Genomic DNA, 13493 nt, shown 5'->3' on the forward strand with positions numbered 1-13493 from the left:
TTCGAAATTATAAAAAGTTCATTTTACCTTAAAAATCAACACACCCTAATGCTACATACTTTAAATTTTAATATGTTTTTCTCAAAATATAGGTATGTAAAGCATGTTTTTATAAAGAACATCTAAAGAAAGAAAACCCATTAGCCTATGCAAAATGGCATGATAAACATAAATGTACTTTTAATTACCAAGGACTACCTGATGGAATGGGGCCAAAGGGAGGTCGCAGAATATGGAGTATATCTTTGAAAAACATAATCATTGATATACTGATTTCTATGGTGATGGAGATAGCAAAGGTTCACGGCTGTTTCACGCAATGTAAAATTGGGACTTACGTCACGAGTCTAGCAAAAACAATTTCCGCATAAAAAGTTTTATAAAAATTTTGGCAAATAAAATATAAAAATTCAATAACTTTAAAGTAATGGGTTTTTTTTTCTATAAACGCTTTAATCTTCAAATTAAAAAAATTTACAAGAACTATTTTTCTTGGTTAAATAAATATTTACTTTAAACAAAATAAAATTAAACATTGTTAAAATATTTTAAATGATTTTGGATGACTTTTCTGTTTTTAGCGATTTTTAAGGAAAACCTGTCTTGGGCCAACCGAGATTGACTAGCATACCTACATGGCTGATGGTTGAAATTTGGAACACTTATCAATGAATGTCTATTCTATCAGATTCCAACGTCATCCGTGTGATTTTATTACTATAGCTTAATTTTTAATGCATTTATACTTTTAAATTTATTTCTTTTAAATGTAAAATATTAATTTTTTGATGGATGACGTTAGTTATTAAAATTTCAATCTTTTATGCAGATGAAAATATAAAAACTATTTTACGTACCTCTTGCTATGTTAGTCAATATGCTTTTAAACTTGGCATGTTTTGCAACAAATTGTTTTAATTTTACGCTTAAACTTGTGTTAACATTTCTAAGCGATGACGTAACTTTATTGCGTTACTTCCCAAGCTATTTACTAACGAATTTTATTGAAACAACTGTTTCGGCGAGACAAATTTTGAAAGTATAAATGTAAACAAAGTTACGCGAAACTTTCTCTTTGGCAAATTGGATTGCCAAAGAGAAAGTTTCCAAAGAGAAATTTGAAGCCTCTGCAGCTACATAAGCATTACAGTTTGTTTCCGTCTGATCGTAAAGAAATTGTTTGTTTATGAATGAACAACTAACAAGAACAAACATAAGTTGTTTAATGATGCATCATTTGTTAAACATTACTCTTGAAGAAGCATGAAGTACATTTAACATTAGAAGTCAGCAAGATTATGAAGAGTATTTTTGTTACGGAATAGAAATAACACTATCAATTGCATGTACAAAGATGATTTACTACTTATATAACATATACCATTATATTAACTTAAAAAAATATATTTATGACAACCACAAAAACGAGTTATTTTAATTGCCTTTATTGCTATGTCTATTTATAAAAAAAAGTTGTTAGTTATTTTTCTACAGAAAAGAGTGTAAAGACATTATACAACCGAAATCGAAAACAAATAAAAACGTTTTTTTTTAATCTTTAAAAAAAAAAAAATTTGCGTATTTTTTCCCCCAGCTAATTTTGTGCCTGTATCAGTTCACATTTAGTGTAAATAAAGTTTATGTGCTTTAAAAGTGGTCTAACTATGTTTATATTACATATAAGTCAACAGAAATACAATTTTTCCGATTATTTTTGCTAAAAAGTACCATAAAAACTTCGAAATTTAGCCAAGTTCGTCATTTAGCGCATTTATTCAAAAATCAAAGCAGTCTTTGATTATTTTATTAAATGTTAAAATATAAAACATTTAATTATTGTTCATATTCTTTTTACAGAACGAAATTATCTTAAATATTTCAAAAGTTATGCAAGTTTTAGTAACACCCCTTGAGTAATTATTTTGAAAAAATAACAAGAAGCCGTATTTCCACTTTGAAACAGCCGTGGGTTATGATGCTGTAAAAAATGTTTATCAAGGTGTTCTTGTAAATAGACTTGAATGTGTTGGCCATGTGCAAAAAAGAGTTGGAACACGTTTACGTAATTCAAAAAAAAAGAAAAAGGTCTTAGTGGTCGTGGAAAATTGACGATGCAACTATTGATCGTCTCCAAAATTATTATGGCAATCCAAAAAAAAGTCAAAACAAAATTAATTTAAACGCTATGAAATCTGCTGTAAGAGCTACACTTTATCATGTTGCTTCATCAATTGATGAAGCAACATGATAAAGTGTAGCTCTTACAGCAGATTTCATAGCGTTTAAATTAATTTTATATTTTAACATTTAATAAAATAATCAAAGACTGCTTTGATTTTTGAATAAATGCGCTAAATGACGAACTTGGCTAAATTTCGAAGTTTTTATGGAATTTAAATGAAAATTTACATTTTCTTTACTGTCCAGAAGAATCAGATAGTTTGTGTCGGTATAATCGTGACAAAGCAAATCATACCTTAACATACAGACCTGGTCCTGGCTTACCAATATCTTACATGTATTTCGGCCCAATATATTAGCCTCTTAAAAATTATTATGAAAAATAATAGTTATCACTGAACTACCTTGTTAGAACAAGTATGCAAAAAAAGATTTTGTTAAAGCTGTGTACATCTTTGGATACGTTGGCCGGGGTCTTTCAATATTTATGTGTATTTGGCACCTGCTACAGCTACCATTTTACCCAAAAAAAAATTTTGTTCTTTTCAGTTAGTTTTGTTATTTAATTTTAGGTTTATGAAATTAAATTTAAAACATATTAATATTTGATCAAAAAAAAATTTTCAGGGGCTTTCCACCTTAATAAATTTATAAAATTTGATGTGTAACAGTTAATAATCACCAATTCATTGTCTTATTTTAAAACCTTTTTTTTAAAATCTTATGTACACTAAATTGATATCACATTTTAACCTGTGGCAAGGTTAGTGGAATCTAATTTTCTAATAAGCCAGCTGGCTCTTAATTAGTCATCCCGGCCATTAAACTGATGTTTATTCAAAATTTAAGTTCGAATGCATTGTTAATATTGTTTTTTATATTTTGGTTAGTTACTTAAAATTAATTGAAAATATGGCCATTATTAAATATAGCATAAAAAAATTAAATCTGACAAAATCTGCATAATGGCTTTTAATTAAGATGTTGGCATTAAGCCGTAAGCTCAATATAGAAATCTTCTTTCGTCTTAACTTAATCAAGAGCAAATTAATCGCTTATTTGCATTTTGTAAGTTTAACGCTGCGTAATTAAAAAACGATATAAAATTATCGGTAACACACTTTCTCAAGGATATTAGGTTAAGTGAATATAATTAAGCATTTGCTATTACTCAGTAATTGCACAGCGTTACGGGAGTAACAAAGGATTTTACTCTTGTTTTTATTCACGAATTGAAAAGCAATTTTCGCAGTAACTGCTTATTATTGCGTGAATAAAAACTGAAATTTCTTAACGTTTTTATTTACATTGATCAAAACAACTAGCGATTAAAGCATTTGCTCATTTTTTATCACACGGTTTATTAACATTACTGTTACTTTATTTACTTCATTCATTACAAAACTTTTATATTACTTTAATTCGCTTTTAAAAATAAGAGCAGCTTGCTTTTTAATTCGAAGTTTAGATACAAAGTTTAATTTTTTTTAACTAGGATTCTATACGCAGCTTTAAAATATGACATTTTGATTTATTAAATGCATCGAATTTTGGGGTTAAAACAAAGATAGAGATAGATGTCCTTCCGCATTATTACGGAATACATGTATTATTCAGGAGAGCTTTCAAAAAATACTTAGAATTCAGATATATTATAAACTTTTGATGGTTATTAACACAGAAATTTATTAAAATTGAGATTTTAAATCATTACTAAAGAAAGATTTCCTGAAATTTTAATGCTCTTAAAAAACGCTAAATTTTAAAAAACGAGCGGAAACGCCAAAACAAAATACTAATATGTAAAATTATCGGTGACAACATATTTAATACATGATTGCATCAGTAACAAAAATAACAAAATTAATCAACTTCTTCAATTGTTGGTCCACCTGAACTACCACCAGTGTGTGGTGCTGCACCACCACCTGGAAAACCACCAGGCATACCTCCGGGAAAACCACCGGGCATACCGCCTCCTGGAGCACCACCTGCTTGATATAGCTTTGTAATGATTGGTGCACATACCTTCTCAAGTTCTTTTTGCTTGTGTTCAAACTCCTCCTTTTCAGCAGACTATAACAATTTGAAACAAAATTAATCAAGCTATGCAAGAACAAAATTCAAAAAAAAAATGGAGATAACATAAAACAGAAACATCATTAAAACAAAATTACAAACTTACATGATTGCGATCTACCCATTCCACTGTTTCGTTGCACTTTTGCAAAATAGTTTTTTTGTCTTCTTCACTGATCTTATCCTTAACTTTGTCATCCTCAACAGTTTGCTTCATGTTATAACAATAGCTTTCCAAAGCATTTTTAGCTTGCACCTTGTCTCGCTGAGCTTCATCTTCAGCTTTATACTTCTCTGCTTCTTGGACCATTCTCTCGATATCCTCTTTAGAGAGACGACCCTTATCGTTTGTAATAGTGATTTTGTTCTCCTTTCCAGTGCTTTTGTCCAATGCTGACACATTCAAAATACCGTTGGCATCAACATCAAAAGTGACCTCAATTTGAGGAACACCTCTTGGAGCTGGTGGAATTCCAGAAAGTTCAAATTTACCAAGCAAGTTGTTGTGCTGAGTCATTTGTCTCTCTCCTTCGAAAACCTGAATCAAAACACCAGGTTGATTGTCTGAATATGTAGTAAATGTCTGAGAGTATTTTGTAGGTACTGTTGTGTTTCTCTTTATTAGAGCAGTAAAAACACCACCAGCAGTTTCGATACCCAATGATAATGGAGCAACATCCAAAAGAAGTAAATCTTGAACTGCTTCATGCTTATCTCCACTTAAGATAGCAGCCTGAACAGCTGCACCATATGCAACAGCCTCATCGGGATTAATTGACTTGTTCAGCTCTTTTCCGTTGAAGAAATCTTGGAGCAAACTCTGAACTTTTGGAATACGAGTAGATCCACCAACCAAAACAACTTCGTGGATGTCAGATTTAGAAAAACTTTGCCCGTTGCTGTTTTTTCCAGCATCTCTGATTGCATCAGCAACTGGACCAAGAGTGCCTCGAAACATGTCGATACACAATTCTTCAAAACGAGCTCTTGTAATGGATGTATAGAAGTCAATTCCGTCAAATAGAGAATCGATTTCAACACTAGCTTGAGTGCTTGCAGACAGTGTTCGCTTGGCACGTTCGCAAGCTGTTCTTAAACGCCTAAGTGCACGCTTGTTACCTGAAATATCTTTTTTGTGCTTTCTTTTAAATTCATCAACAAAGTGGTTGACTAGACGGTTGTCAAAATCTTCCCCTCCAAGATGAGTGTCACCTGCGGTAGATTTTACTTCAAATATACCATCTTCAATAGCAAGAATGGACACATCAAAAGTACCACCTCCTAAATCAAAAATAAGAACATTTTTTTCAGCTCCAACTTTTTTATCTAGACCGTATGCAATGGCAGCAGCAGTGGGCTCATTGATAATTCGAAGAACATTTAAGCCAGCAATAACACCAGCATCTTTAGTAGCTTGACGTTGAGAATCGTTAAAGTATGCAGGTACAGTGATGACAACATCTGTTACTTTTTTGCCAAGGTAAGCATCTGCAACTTCTTTCATCTTTAACAAAACCATTGATGAAATCTCCTCAGGAAAAAAGGATTTGGTTTCACCTTTGAACTCAACTTGAATTTTTGGTCGACCTCCTTCATCAATAACCTGAAAAAATTATTTTAAAAAAATAACTTAATCTTTGCAAATAATTTCGACACTAATGCAAAATCTGTAACACATATGCAATTAGGCTGGGTTTAAGATGGACTTTTTTTAAATAATATTTTATTTGACTTTATTTTCTATAAACAAAATAAACTTCATTTTTATTTAAAACAATAACTTTATAAAAGAAAGAAAAGAAACATAAAGTCTAATTTAAATTTAAGTACACTATACTAATGAAAGATTAAAAAGAAAATTTATAGGCTTCATATATTTTATGGCTATATGGGCTTCATAAGTATTTTTAACATTAGTAAAGGAAAATTTAGTAGAAGTATCAAGAGCAAAATTAACTAGTAGAAGTAATAAGAAAAAATGTTGTCTATTTAAATTGAACTTTATATTTTTATTTATTAAAAACTCAGATTTGTGACTACTTGTAATAATTTATCAAAAGAATATACTACTACAGCATTTACACTCTTTGCCAATATTTTAGAATTCTTTAGAACTATCTACTTGATAAAATTGTAATGTTTTTCTTAATTTCTTTTAGATTTTTTTATATCTAACACTCAAATCCCTGATTATTTTATGATTTATTTGCAGAAATTCGAATTTCCTGACTTTGCATTTATTTTAAAAGGTACTCTTACTAATATATGTTTAACAACTAAATATAAGAAAAATTAGAGAAAAGGTGATTAGTTTAAAGATGTTAAAATTAACTTTAACATCTTTAAACTAATCACCTTTTCTCTAATTTTTCTTATATTTAGAAAAAAAATGTTAACTGTAAAATATTGTAAAAAATAAAGTTTAGTAAAAAATCTACTTACATTAAATGGCCAATGTTTTCTATCTGAAGCTACTGTGGCATCATTATATTTTCTTCCAATGAGTCGTTTAGCGTCTAAGGAAAAATAACTTACATATAACAACTTGAATAATTACAAATTAGTGGATTTTAAAATGTCACTTTTATCTTATATAACTTATAAGACTACGATATAACTTATTAGATAGTAATATAAGACTACGATATAACTTATTAGATAGTAAAAGGTATATTAACTAACCAAATACTGTGTTAGAAGGATTGATTGCTGTTTGGTTTTTGGCGGCATCACCAATAAGTCTTTCAGTGTCAGTAAAGGCAACGTAACTGGGTGTAGTACGATTACCTTGTTCATTGGCAATAATTTCTACTTTACCATGTTGGAAAACACCTACACAAGAGTAAGTAGTTCCGAGATCTATTCCAATTGCTGGTGCTTTTGACATGACTTAGATATTCTTGGTTCAGTTTGCGTCCTGCCTTCCAATGCGGAGTAAGTTTTAGTAAAGACCTTTTCAAAGAACAGGCAAGATATATAAATGTAATAGGACGGGGGTTAACTTTTAATATTACGGCATAAATTTTTTGTTTCTATTGAAAAAAGAAAAAAAAAATTTTATCCTTAGCTCGTTTTTTAAAATTATTCAATCATATAAATTTTATGATTGAATATTTTTATGTTTTTTTGTATAATCAATTATTTTAAATAAAAAACAAAACTCCCTAAAAATAAACATTGCTAATACTTTCCAGATCATTCGATTCCATTTTAGAATATATTTTAAAACATAGTTAGGGGGCAATTTGTACTTTAAAGTTTTAAGTTTTATCTATATTTATCATCTTTTTATTAAAATAAAACATTTTTTCTGTTTTATGAAACTAGCAATAATAAATATTTTTTTTGGTCTATAATTTATTTTCTTCAATAAATTTGCATTTATAAAAAATTGAATATCGAAAATTTACAAATAAATTTTACACGCTTTTTAACATTGTGGAAAATACTCTTTGATCAATTATATATTAAAAATAACTTTAAGTATTAAGGGTGGAATGCAAGAAACGAACTTGAGTCAAGTTCGACATTGCAACCAATAACGGCAGAGTATGGGTTTTCCTCTCAAAAAATACTCTGCCGCTATTGGTCACAAAGTAAAGTTCAAGTCGAACTTGATTCAAGTTCGCTTCTTGCATTCCACCCTTAGAGTTTATATATTGGTTACATATTTAAACCAATATATTAGACTTAATATATTGGTTTAAATATGATCAGATTTCAAGCACTTATGAGAATATTTATAAATATTTTTATAAATATTCTCATAAGTGACCCTCTAACCAACAGAGCTTATCCAGCTCAGTGAGAATTGAAAGGCTTTTTTTTTCTAAAAGCAGCTAAAACCATTTTTTCCAAAATTAAGTTTTTTCAACTTTGGATTCTTAATTGAAAAACATGCAAATCTAACTATGTTAGTATGAATAAAGAAATTGTTTATTATTTACGATTTTCCTTGTTTATGATTGCAAAATTATTAAATTCAAATAAAATACTTAACTAATAGTTAACTTATTATATTATAAATATTATATTATAAATATTATATGATATATATTATATTAAAAATATTATATTATAAATATTATATTATAAATAATTAACCTAATAATTAACTTTTTTTATTTTTGTCAAAAAATGTAAAATGTGACTTTTAAGAAAAATACTCTTCAATTTTAAAAAATCGGCTCTTTAAATTTATTAAAGTCAAGGGGGCATCCATAAAGTACGTATACTGTAAAATCACTGATTCAAGATCCCCCCCCCCTCCCCCTTGAACGCACTTGTATGCTTTTAAGGAAACCTCCCCCTTCTCTCTCTCTCTGCGTACGTATACATTATTTATTACAAAGTCTAGCCTAGAAAGTTATTTGTTATTAACTTCCCGGTTTTTGTTAAAATAAAGAAAAATATTTTTAAAAAGAATTCTTGATGCGAGTATTTTATATCTTATATTTCCATAAATGGTGACTTAAATAAATCGAATATATTATCAAATAGAGGCATAAACTCTGCTTCTACACTTTTAACAGCAATCTCCTCACTGATATCTTCACCTTTATTAATAGATTGACTCTCACTTACACTCTATTCACTCTCCATTTCAGTCGTTGTGTTTGTGTGTGTGTTTTCTTGTTTCATTGCCGTTTCATTGCAGCCTTGATTGGCCAGTATTTATTGGCAATACAAATCAAATGGTATAATTTTGTACTTTTTCTAGGTATATCATGTAGCATGTGGCAATGTGTACAAAAGTTGATTGGTTTGATACGTTTTTAAAATATTGAAACGACTGCATTGCTTTGTAACAATTCTCGCAGTATTTTTCAGATTTCAGCCAGTTTGTTTGAAACGGTGTGCAACATGACTCCTCTTGGCGTTTTACGATTTGAATTAAGATTGCTGACAATGCTTGTTTACCCAAACAGGATCAGGAGTCGGCGGTTTATATGCTTTCCCAACTGGTACACCTTGGCAATGTATAAGATACCCGTCAATAACGACTTTCTCCCAAATTTGGGATAAAACGTCAGCCGCTTTTCTCTCTCTCCAACTTCTTCTCTCTCTTTAACTTCGAATTTTGTGTTTCATTTAACAAAGACGGCGCTAGATGGATATCTTTTTTCTTTTTGCTAGGTGGTGAAAAGGCATTTCCTCAGAATGACAAAACTGATCCTTTCAACTTTGTTGCTTTCACTTTTAACTTTTTTTTTTTTTTTTTATACAAGAATTGATCATTTTTTACTATTTTCCACAACTCTTGTGCGTGCTGATACTTCTTATGTTTTTCAAGTGTTGAATACGCATTTTCATACAACTCAAGGAATGGAAGATATTTTTTCTTATTCTCTACAAATCCATGCGGCATCTTGGTAATAATAAATGATAAGCTTTTTTCCCAATGTGGTGTATTTAGATTTTGAATAGAACGACTAAAGATTTTTTTTTGGTGTATTTAGTTACAATTTGTTAAGTAAACTGATTACCGTTAAACTATATTTTTATTTACCTCGTATATTTTGAACTTTATATTTATGATTTAAATTTGTATATCTTTACTGCCAATCAGTGATTGGTAACTTGTTATTACTTTGTAGTTGTAAAATAAAACATGTATAAAAAAAAAAAAAAAAAAAAAATTTGCCGTTGGATAATAAAAAGTATTGTTTTCCATCAGTATTATTACAGAAACTATTTTTTACAATTATCAAAATTATTGTCATGTGCAGGGCCATCCCGAAGAGATATTAAAGGGAGGGGGTGACTAACCTGTTTTTTGCCGACAAAGGCTAAAAAAAACTTTTGTGGCGACTGAGATCTAAAAAAAAAGGTCCTCGTTAGCTGAAATTTGCCATCTACCTACTATAGATCCAATTTTATCTCCAGTGTCCAATATAAATTTAGTAGAGGACTAGACAGTCCATACATCCCCCCACAGAACACCTCTGGTCATATATATTGTCGTATCTATGTTTATTTCGCTTTGCCTGCCCCAAACGATCCACGGTTTTTCGTTTTATACAAGCTAGGTGGGCAAAAATCAATTCAAGAAATCGACTAATTTATAATATTTTCACAATTACAGTCCACCATTGGTAATAATTTGCAGTGTTAATTATAAAAAACATTCCAGAGCAATTATTAATAAGCAATTAAAGTTTAGTAATAAGCAAATAAAATTTACAGCGTTTGTGAAACCATTTAACAAAATTTTAAGAAAGAAATCTTTTTATTGCAGTGATGGATTTTACTTTCGTTGGTTAGTAGTATTTAATTACATTAAATATTTTATTCAAAAGAGAATCAATTTGTATTAGAATATGGTTTGAAAAACTGCGTTAAAATTGTAAAATCTTTTTTATTTTTAATTTTTCAACTTATAGGGTAGAACGGGGTGAGATGGGACATGGTGTGAGATGGGACTTGGCAATATCTCAGTGAAAAATTTAATAAAACAAAAGTTTTTTATATATGTTATAAGTTTGCAATAGCTTCTTCATATTATTGTGTTTTTAAAGTTTCAGAAGTATTTTTTTTTCGGACTATTTGCGAATATGTAAAAATCTAACAATTTTCCTGGATTTTGAAGACATCATTAATATTAAATATTTATGTGTTGTTTGCATATATTTTTATGTTTATGGTTTTTAATTATTCACTATTGTTTTATTTAACTACTGAAGCAATATGATAAGCATATGGCTACGAGAACTATATAAAATAAAGGTTTTCTCACACCTACTAGTGATGGGGTGACTTGGGACAGGAGAACTGGGGTGAAATGGGACACTGTTCAATTTTATCATTTTTTAATCTACTGTAATTTAACTTTTATAATAAATAATTTTGTAAAAAAGCAAGTGAACAGAAAATTATGTTTATGCTTATGATAAGATTTCAATGTTTACTTTATAGTAAAGTGTTTTTTATCATAGAAAATAATAATAATTATATTGGATTTCTTAGTTACTTTGTCCTGAAGACATCTTTCACAGTAAGTGCGGCCGTGGCGCAGTGGTTAGAGCGCTTGCTTTATAAGCACGAGATCCAGGTTCGACACGAGCTCTGGACAAATTTTCGCGCTACGGCAAGGAAGGAGGCGTGATCTTCCCGGTTAAATGCACTTCCCGGTTAAATGCAAGTATCGTTTTAAATGCCAATCATTTTTGTATTTTAAATTCAGTTTAAACAAAGTTCTTCACTATTAGCCTTATTAAATTTAGTCACATTATAAGTTTTATAGGGTTATGATACTTATTTATTTTTATTAAAATAAATTTAAAATTTATAGCCTGGATTTTGGTTAATGCAATTAAAAAGAGCATAATCTTTTTTAATAATGGAGTGAGTAATATGAGTAATTATTTTTCAGATGCCAAGAAAGTACAAACGAGTGACAAGTCGGTTAAAGCCTGATGCTCATACAATAAAAACTGCTGTGATGGCTGTCGAATCTGGCAGTTTATCACTACGAGCAGCTGCACAAGAGTTTACAATTTCAAAATCAAGTTTACAGCTGAAAATAAATGTTAATAACGAAACTTCTTACAGTAACTTATACTTTGATGAACAACATAAATATATTTTTAATAAGACACAAGAAGATGAACTTTCAATATATCTTCGTTAAGCATCTAATATGCATTATGGACTCGATGTTAATTGCATATCAATATGCAATTAAAAATGACATTAAAATTCCAGAAAACTGGAAAAAGAGTGAAACAGCTTGAACTGAATGGTTTTATTTATTCTTAAATTGTACAAAATTATCTATTCGTACGCCAGAAGCTACCAGCCTCAGTCGAACAACTAGTTTCAATCGTACAAATGTAGATACTTTCTTCAAAAACCTTGACAGTGAGCAGAAGCGCTACAACTTTTCTGCTGATTGCATTTACAATATTGATGAAACAGGTCTGACAACTGTTTATAAGCCAGTGAAAGTGATTGCTGGTAAAGGAGTAAAGCAAGTAGGACAGGTAACTTCTGCTGAAAGAGGAACCCTAGTTACAATGGTGGGTTGCATTAATGCCCTTGGAAATTTTATTCCACCGTTTTTGATATATCCTTGTGTCCACTTTCATAGCCATATGCTTTAAGGTGCACCAACAGGTACAAAAAATGATGCTAATCCTAGTGGATGGATAAATACAGAAATTTTTTTGAAATGGTTTGATCATTTTGTGGAGTATGGACATCCTAGCAAGGATCATCCATTACTTTTAATAATGGACAACCACAAAACTCATATATTAATTGAACTGATGGATAAAGCTAAGGAAAGCAATGTTGTGCTCTTGACATTGCCACCCCATTGCAGCCACAAACTCCAACCACTTGACAGATCAGTATTTGGGCCATTAAAAAAATTTTACAATTCAGCATGTGATTCATGGTTAAAGACACATCCAAATACTCCTATGACGATATATGACATTTTTGAAAATTTAGGAATAGCCTATACAAGAGCCTTTACATCCCAAAACATTTAAAATAGTTTTAAAGCAGCTGGCATTTTCCCTTTGGATGCTTTTTGTATCCACATGTATCCAAGCTAAATTTTCAACAGTGTATAGCTTAAGTCCTAAGGTTTATAACGATGTAAACCAATCCACCACACCAATTCACATTTTTTAGAAACTTAATTATTTTCAGATCACGTGCGCTCTTTTTCAAAAATGGAGTTATTTGAAGTATAGCGGAAACATAATCAAGAAAAAGAAATTCTCGTTTGTTCGAATTTATTTTACAAAGATTTTGTGTTACTGATGTAACTAATGTAACTCAAGATTCAATTCAATTTTGAGAAAAGTAATGTAGCTAATGTAACTTCCTGGTTGCAATATTACTACACTTTATAAAATTATTTATAAAAATTTGTAACTTCCTGTAAAAAAATTTTCCTATAATTTGAATTTTTCTATATTTAAACATTCTTCCTGAAGAACCTGCTGAAGATGAAACAGACCGTAGAAGAAATTTAATTACTAATTTATATATGTGTGTGTATATATCAAGTGAGGTTTTCGCAGTTAAAAATTTCATGTCTGGCATCAAAATTTGCAACAAAATGTTCTGCAGCACATACAATGGTGGATCGTTTTTAAACAAAAATAAATGTTGGTTAGAGGGAGCAGATGTAGAATTTGAAATAAGAATATATCAGCGATGTCCCTTTTAATCATCCGGAGGATTTCAAGGTCGGCCCAAAAAACTTAAAATACTCGTCC

General features: G+C 29.9%; 2 protein-coding genes across 2 annotated transcripts; one reads left to right on the forward strand and one right to left on the reverse strand.

Annotated features, from left to right (window-relative positions):
- Nucleotides 1-3984: 3984 nt before the first annotated feature.
- On the reverse strand, nt 3985-7292 carry LOC100202286 (heat shock 70 kDa protein-like). Its single transcript, XM_065809022.1, has 4 exons — nt 6943-7292; nt 6703-6776; nt 4367-5863; nt 3985-4257 (listed from the first exon to the last, which is right to left on the reverse strand). Exons 1-4 carry the CDS (start codon nt 7145-7147, stop codon nt 4045-4047), a joined length of 1989 nt encoding a protein of 662 aa, XP_065665094.1. The 5' UTR covers nt 7148-7292; the 3' UTR covers nt 3985-4044.
- Nucleotides 7293-11946: 4654 nt separating this feature from the next.
- LOC136087083 (uncharacterized) lies at nt 11947-12755 on the forward strand. Its single transcript, XM_065809589.1, has 3 exons — nt 11947-12001; nt 12049-12282; nt 12364-12755. The coding sequence occupies exons 1-3, from the start codon at nt 11947-11949 to the stop codon at nt 12753-12755; spliced, it is 681 nt and encodes a 226-aa protein (XP_065665661.1).
- Nucleotides 12756-13493: the final 738 nt, after the last annotated feature.

Source organism: Hydra vulgaris, chromosome 11 (assembly GCF_038396675.1).
Source record: "Hydra vulgaris chromosome 11, alternate assembly HydraT2T_AEP".
NCBI lineage: Eukaryota > Metazoa > Cnidaria > Hydrozoa > Anthoathecata > Hydridae > Hydra > Hydra vulgaris.

What these genes read in the sequence shown, in the direction of transcription:
- LOC100202286 (XM_065809022.1), bottom strand. Translation starts at nt 7,147, where the DNA reads ATGTCAAAAGCACCAGCAATTGGAATAGATCTCGGAACTACTTACTCT. An exon ending in TCCTTCTAACACAGTATTTG is followed by an intron (nt 6,777 to 6,942) that starts GTTAGTTAATAT and finishes ATTTTTCCTTAG; the next exon opens with ACGCTAAACGACTCATTGGA. An exon ending in GAAAACATTGGCCATTTAAT is followed by an intron (nt 5,864 to 6,702) that starts GTAAGTAGATTT and finishes TAATTTTTTCAG; the next exon opens with GTTATTGATGAAGGAGGTCG.
- LOC136087083 (XM_065809589.1), top strand. Translation starts at nt 11,947, where the DNA reads ATGACATTAAAATTCCAGAAAACTGGAAAAAGAGTGAAACAGCTTGAA. An exon ending in GAAACAGCTTGAACTGAATG is followed by an intron (nt 12,002 to 12,048) that starts GTTTTATTTATT and finishes TTCGTACGCCAG; the next exon opens with AAGCTACCAGCCTCAGTCGA. An exon ending in AACCCTAGTTACAATGGTGG is followed by an intron (nt 12,283 to 12,363) that starts GTTGCATTAATG and finishes ATATGCTTTAAG; the next exon opens with GTGCACCAACAGGTACAAAA.